The 7,696-nt window shown below is 44.8% G+C and overlaps 1 protein-coding gene across 8 annotated transcripts in view; it reads left to right on the forward strand.

Moving 5' to 3' along the window:
• TRERF1 (transcriptional regulating factor 1) overlaps window positions 1–4,651 on the forward strand; it is a 40,200-nt gene extending 35,549 nt beyond the window's left edge. For all 8 annotated transcript variants that reach the window (XM_027057750.2, XM_027057751.2, XM_027057752.2 and 5 more), the window contains one exon: window positions 927–4,651. In XM_027057750.2, coding sequence (XP_026913551.2) covers window positions 927–1,251 — 325 coding nt within the window. In that variant the 3' untranslated portion in view covers window positions 1,252–4,651. The remainder of the gene's footprint in view (window positions 1–926) is intronic.
• Window positions 4,652–7,696: the final 3,045 nt, after the last annotated feature.

Raw genomic sequence — 7,696 nt, forward strand, 5'->3', positions numbered from 1 at the left:
TTTCTCAACCTCAGCAGTGACATTTGGGTCTGATAAGTCCTTGTTTGGGGAAGATGGGCCACCCTCTGCATTATAGGGTATGTAGCCACATCCCTGGGCTCTTCCCCACTAGGTTGGAAAAATACCATGCCCCCCTCAAGTTGTGACGGTCAAAAATATCTCGCCAGTTGTCTCTGGGGAGGCAAAATCACCTGCAGCTGAAAACCATTCTTTCATTCTAAACCTAAAAGTAGGAAATTATAGTAATACGATTGCCAATAAGAAGGGGTCTTAGGTGAAAAGAAGTGGTGGGTGCAGCTCAGAAGTCAAGTATAGTAAAGACAGAACGGGGCTGGTGGCATTGGATTTGGCCACAGAGTTACTGGTGACCTTGAGAAGAGGGTTTGGGCTGCAGGGGAGGGGACAGGCGTCCAGTTGGAGAGGGTGGAAAAGAGAGGAATTTACCAAGTGTGTGATATACCAAAGTGAGAAGGGTCAGGCAGAGCCTTCAAGAATTTTGACTGCGGAAGACAGAAACCACAGGCAGGTGATGGGTTTTGTTACGAGTACCATCAGAGCTCGGCAGCATGAGTGGGGGATTCTTGGGTTGTGCTGAGAGAGAGGGGTAAGCTAAAGGACGAGAAAGGGCATGAGCTGCAGACCACAGAGGGACAGGAAGGCCTTTGAGAATCCATCCTCCATTGCCACAGAGAGGAAGCCTGACACCCTATACATGTGTTCCTGTCCCCATCCCCTTTCCCTTGTAATGCTAGGAGAGGAGAGGTGACAGGTCACAGGGGCAGGAGGTCCTAGGTGACCAGGGACTCTGTCAAAGCCACCCAAACCAGACGTTAGGCCACACGGCCCCTGGTCCCTGTAGGACGCCCAGATTTCCAAGAACTCAGATCTCCTGAATTTCACAGTGCTTCTTTTTTCTTCATTCTCAGAGTCTTCTTCAAGATCAAAAGCCGAAATGCGCACATGAAAACGCACAGGCAGCAGGAGGAACAGCAGAGGCAAAAGGCTCAGAAAGCAGCTTTTGCTGCTGAAATGGCGGCCACGATCGAGAGGACTACGGGGCCCGCGGGGGCCCCGGGGCTGCTGCCCCTGGACCAGCTGAGCCTGATCAAACCCATCAAGGATGTGGACATCCTCGATGGCGACGTTGTCCAGCAGTTGGGAGGCGTCATGGAAGAGGCCGAGGTCGTGGACACGGATCTCCTCTTGGACGACCAAGATTCGGTTTTGCTTCAGGGTGATGCAGAACTATAAAGCCCCGCTTGTCATGCGGAGACCGCGAACACCCACGACCTCCGTCTTCGTTAATCAGGAAACCTGGACTCCCTGCTCGTTTGTAACCATTTTAAACTACCTGTTTAAAAAAAAAGTGGTCGTTTCATTCAGGTTTAGAAGAATTTTTTTTCCAGTTTCTTTTCCTTTTATTTAAAAAAAAAAAGTTTTTGTGGGAGGTTGGAGGGAATAAATAATTGGCACAACTCTATTTAAGAGGTGTTTCTCATCTGGGCTACATTCCCACGAGCTCATTCCTGGCAGGGAATAAACCTGACCTTCATGTTCTTTGGCTTTCAGATGTCAACCATCCTTGTTGCCTTTTATCCCAAAGCTTGCCGTGAGCGTGTGTACGTGTATGTGTGGGTGAAGCAGGCTTACCTTCTTCGAGTGGGGGCCTTGGGCCATCCTTTCCCACTGAGAGTTATTTTTGTTCTGACCTCATTGTGTAGTTTGCAGCGAACTCGGAGTCTTTGCCAGGAGATTCTGTGCTAAGGGGGTAACTTTTCCAGGGAGCGAAGCAAGCCCTCGTGTTAACACGGCTTTCCTCTAGCACACGCACCGTTTGAAAAGTTGACCAAATGTGAAAATAAGTCTTCTCCCTGCCTCGCCTGTCACCGTTAGCCTGTTTCCAAAAGTACTGTATAATTTCAGGCTTTCACTCCCCGGCAGTGCTTTCCTGAGGACCTGGTTCAGAGAGGAAGTGCACCCTCTTCCGTGTTCCCGGGGGACCAGTGGCTCTGATTTGTGGATTGGCAGAGCCGTATCTCGGCATGAGCCCACGCCGGCTGGAGGTAAATAACCCCCACTATTAAGTTGCCAGGACTCTTTAGGGAGGGTGGTTGAGGGGCACCCATTCAGGAAAGCGCAGAAGCATTCTTCGGCCCAAAAACTAGACTAGAGGAGCCCCTGCTCTTTTTGGCAACACTGTGAATGGTTTTGTGGAGTTCTGAAATTACTTTGTGCCACTTGGAAGTACCATGAAACCTCATTCACTGGGGTTTTGCTGTTAATTCACCTTTGCCAGACTGTTTCCCAACACATTGGATAGCAAATACAAGTGCAGTAGCATTCAAGGCCAACAGAAATGGTTTCAGATACCACTTTAGCTCCAATGTTTGCATTCAAACAAGGAATGTATTCATTCAAGTCATTTACCAAAGCACTTCTAGAATTCTCCAAGCTACATCACTCTGCTCTGCTTCCTCCTGTCTGTTGTAGCAGGGTTGCTGTTTGTACTTGAAGGTAATAAGCCTGTAATCCTTCAAAAATGGCATTTAGCTCAGGCTTTTGAACTGAGTCAGACTGCCCCATCCCCCTGTTAGGGCAAATGAGCACGCGTCTCCAGAGTCTGAGTCAGTCAGCCGGGGCAGGGAGGACAGCCCCTGGCAGCTCCCCCTTGAGCTTTAAAGCTGCCCGGCTGCTTCGGAAGCAAGGGCTTTGAGGCCCCGCCCCACCCCGGGGAGGCTGGTTCCCCAGCCTGTGTAGGTGTGGCCCATCCCCCCAGGCAACTTGGCTGGCCCACTAATTAATAGCTTGACATTAGAGAGAATATCAGCAGAAACCAGAGGACAGGTCCTGAGCGTCTTTTAAGTTTGACTCTGGCAGAAGCATTTAGCACCCACTCATGGCCCACAGCAGCCCCACCTATAGGCAATGTTCTCTGAATCTCAGGAAAGCCATGGGCAGAAGAGAAATAATAAAGGTTTCTTTCCATTTCCATCATTCTGTTTTCAGACAAAGAGGTCTTGGAGGTTTCATTTCATCTTTTCTATTGGCAAAAAGGAAGGTTTTATTTGCTGCCGTTTTAGGTTATTCTCATAGGTTTTGAGTTAGAACTGCCTAGGCAGTGTGCATCAACTTTGTGGCAGGACTGTTCCAGAACCATTCCAGCGGTCACATCAGCTGACTGCATCTGTCCCGGTGACTGGTGACTGCTTCCCTCTGCGTGCTGGTGTCTGAGAGATGCTGGAATGGTTCTGCTATCGGGTCTATGAAGGCTTATCTATCAAAGGAGCAAACACCCAGAAACATGTTTATAAAGCAAATGTACTTGCTGCGTTTGGAGACTTGCCCAGCCGTTCCCGTTTTAAACATTAAAAATAAACCGAGTTGCCAAGGCAAAAATGTAATGCACAACTTAATTTTGATTTTTCATGCAGTATAACGTAAGCATTTTTGACTCGAAATAACCAAAGAACTCCTCCTTCCCGAGACAGTTCAAATTCCTGAAGTAGTATTTCTTGACAATATCAACTTAAAAGAATTGACTTCATGGTAAAATATTGCACTTACTTGTTTCTGAAATGATTCTGCCTGCATGTATGTGTTGTGTTTTTGCTTCCCTCACCCCTCCCCACCCCAAGAACTTCTCTTCCTTAAGATTGATGTCTTCAACACCATTACTGTTTACTATCAGATGGTTTTTCATTAGTGAATTTAGACCTCTTTGAGAAAGCTTGTATATAAAAAGTTAACAGATATATTTTATGGAAAAACCCATCTTATTTTCAAATATATTTAACTGCTGTTCTATTTTATTAGAGGAAGGTTGTAAATATTTTCTAGGAGTTCTATTGTAAAGAAAAGTATTTTTGAAAAAAAAAAGTAATGTAATAAAAACGAAAACATTTTTAAATAGTGATTGCTTCCTGTTCTGGCTTCGTTATGTTCTATTCTCAGCAAATGATTTGCATGCCTTCCCATTTCAGGATGTAATTTATTCAGGTTTGCACTATTATAAGTTGACATCATAATATTTAGCGTACTTAACTGTATTTTCCCCGGAATGCAGGTCCCTTGGTCCATATCAGAAGCACTATGTATAGCATCTTCATAATTGTTCTTTTGTAATGTGTGTATTTTTAATAAGGATTTTATGTAACATTTTGGCCAAAAGAGGACAGTATTTTCTAGTGAATTTTATAATACATTTTGCTAAAAATGTTTCTTCCTAGGTCAGTTTTTGTTAAGGTGAACCAAAAGTCTTATTTTACCAGGGGTTTAAAAAAAAGTTTGAAGCTTGAAAGCAAAGTTATATTTAAACATCATATGTAACAAATAAATAAAGATGTTTTATAGACTTGTCCTAAAAAGGTGCATTCCTTCAAAACAAAACTGAGGCATTCTAGGTTGGTTTTCCCCCTGAGTGAAAAGCATTTTTTTAAGTTACCACAATCCTTTTTTCCGAAAGAGAGCCAGAAGAATTTTACTTCAAAGGTTCCAGTCATTAGCCTTCTCAGAAGTTTATTACAGTTCCTATAGATAGGCCTTCATTAAATAGAGATGTAACCAAACAGACACTGTCCTATTTATTTGTGAAAACCTGATTCGATATTGCATCAGCTGCTCTGAAAATAAAATGTTATCTTTTTGAGTTTCATTTGGCTTAAACATTCCTTCTTTCTAGCCACTGAAGTGACTTCTCAATGCTGGATAAATGCTAACTTACCTGTTCGTTGGTTTCTGAAGAGCGATTTAGAGGTCTGCTGATGAGATTTAATGCTCGTTAGAGTGTCCCCTATGCACATCCTGGAGGCCAGGACATAACATTTCTGCTACGAAGGGCAGACAAGCCCCTTGGGTTGGCGGTCTCCACACCATACTTCGAAGACTGCAGCTTAGGGAGCTCGACATTACCCACGGGCGGCCCTCGGTGAACGCACCACGAGGTCCCATCCACCCTGGCGTACATGCATCGCTCGTCTGGATTTCCAAAGTCTAGACTGTGTTTACTTTCTGATGATTAAACACAAACTTTAGGAGAAATCTGAAATTCTGGGTTTCCCACAGAATTTGCTGTAGGGGGCGGGCATGCCTGTGCAAGGACCTTGATCTAGGTTCTTTTGGGGGCTTTTCACTCAACTATTTAGCCATCAGTTTTAGACAGTTCTGTATAAATAAAACAGCACTTCCTCTAGAAGCAGTGTGCATTAAGCCAGTCATTTAAATTCTGCTTCCAGAGGTTCACATGTCCAACCTGAAGACTTTTTCCTATGTTTATATGTATTCATTCAGTACTCGTGAGCCCCATGTGTACGACACTGTCCCACGCATACAGGAGGTGGGGACTTGATCTAATTCCACTGTTGGGAAGAGGAAAGGTCATGTTTTACTAATATTCTGAACCCCCTTATCACTACTGCCTTTTCAGGCAGAGTATATCGGGTACTTAGCAACTATTTGTTAAATTGGCTAATTACTACTACTACTAATTAATTAATTAATTAATTTCTTCTACTCTTCCAGGTATGCTTATCCGTGTGTGTGTGTGTGTGTGTGTGTGAATAAATAAAGCCTCTTGAGTTTACCTAAAGTCAGTTCTGAATTTCACAGATTCCCAGTCTACCTTCCCCAGCCATAGCCAGCCAGTTGTGGTGTTCTAGGAATAAGGATGAGTTTTAATGTTGACACAAGCAAAACACAATGAGGAAGGCATGTTAAAAATTCAGTAACGTCTTTCTAACTGAACCATACCCCAAGGTAAGTGTGCAGTGTTTCTGTTGGAGTTCTAAAGGCCAGAGCAGACATACGTGCTTATTTTGCATTCCAGCACACATATTCTTAACACACCACACCAATGTTTGCTTCGGACTGTTTTAGGTCATTACTTCCTCCGCTTGTGTGGCTTTATTTTTGGCAGGAATCGGCATTTTTAAAAGCCACTTCATTGAGATACCGATTGGCATATAAAAAGCTATACGTATTTAACATCTACGACTTGATGAGTTGTATCTTTGGAGATAAGTGTATACCTGTGAAACCATCACAATCCAGGGACAGGGGATGTCTTTTAAAACCGAACCGCTGGTGCAATCAAAATATGGTAGAAGTTAGAAATATATGGCACACATGCTTTTATTTTTCCCGGACATAAAGCAAAGTGTACTTGCATCAACTATCCAGAATCATCTGGCCTCCTACTCATCTACAGTAGATCAGATGTGTGGAAGTTTAGGTAGTAGGGAAGAGACCCATAATGGATAGGTCAAGCTTAAGAACACTGTCCTCGCCTACACGCCAGGGCGAAGAACCCTGTCTATGGCCCCACTGCTGGCCAAGACCTGGTTTTGCCCCTCACAATGATCCTCCCCGTTGCCCCCAGTTAACCGGGCCTGGGTTGGCACCTGACCCCATGCTATTAGGCCCATAGACTGGTGGCACACAATACCCACATTTGAGAGTATGAATGGAGACAGTGAGCCAAAGGCAGCGAGCAGTGACCATGTGCAAAGCAGAGTTCTGGGGGAGCAGAAACTATTCATAGGCAGGGAAAGCCCACCATTAGGGAGACCATATTTGGCCTCAAAAATGGAGTCAGTATTTAATCCCTAAGGTTACTTTCAACCCACTTTTTCAGTTCCAGGAGCAGTTCAGGCCACATGTCTTTAAAAATAAAAATAAGCCCTTGGGGCGCCTGGGTGGCTCAGTCGATTAAACGCCCAAATCTTGGTTTTGGCTCAGGTCACAATCTCACGGTTTTGTGACTTCGAGCCTCGCGTTGGGCTCTGGCAGCATGAAGCCTGCTTGGGATTCTCTCTCTCTCTCTCTCTCTCTCTCTCTTTCTCTCTCTCTCTGCCATACCCCCACTTGCACTGTCTCTCTCATTCTCTCTCAAAATAAATAAACTTAAAAAAATAAGCCCTTGTCTCTTGCTGAGAGGTGGGGGCAGTGGGGTTCTCTATTCCTCAAGTCCACAGAGACTTCAATAGAACTTGACCTCAGCATAAAGTCAGCAACAATCCACTGCAGGGGTAGAAAAGGGACTGAGCTGGGATTTTGAAGATTATTGGGATTATTGGTTCAGCTATAACTAACTCATACAACTTTGAGTGGGTCATTTCATCTCTGAGCCTCAGTTTCATCACCTATAAAATTAGGATAAAATTCGTGTCCTCCCGTGAGGATCAAATTAAGTAGCATAGGTGAAAATCATTGCCTGGCTATAATGTCACCATCATTGTGGCTGCAGAACCCTTACCCAGCTGGGACTACTCAAAGGGGGCAGGAGGCAGACTGAAAATCCGTCACAGAAGTGCCATAAGAGAGAGTGATGCAGGGGCTCCTGGATAGCTCAGTCAGTTGAGTGTCCAGCTTCAGCTCAGGTCATGATCTGATGGTTCATGAGTTCAAGTCCCACGTTGGGCTCTCTGCTGTCAGCGCAGAGCCTGCTTCAGATCCTCAGTCTTCCTCTCTCTCTGCCTCTTCCCTGCTCACACTCTGTCTCAAAAATGAGTAAACATTTATTTAAAGAGAGAGAGAGACTGATGCAAACTTCAGAAGCAACAATAGAGCTGGAGAGCTATTGGAGAACCCCTTCAGCTGAGAGAGACAACTTTGAATGTCATGATTCAGAAAAAGCTCTGAAAAGGGCACTGGGCAGCCTGCCAAGGTTGGGGCACAGCTGAGGACAGTGGAGGTGCACACA

Source organism: Acinonyx jubatus, chromosome B2 (genome assembly GCF_027475565.1).
Source record: "Acinonyx jubatus isolate Ajub_Pintada_27869175 chromosome B2, VMU_Ajub_asm_v1.0, whole genome shotgun sequence".
Classification (NCBI taxonomy): domain Eukaryota; kingdom Metazoa; phylum Chordata; class Mammalia; order Carnivora; family Felidae; genus Acinonyx; species Acinonyx jubatus.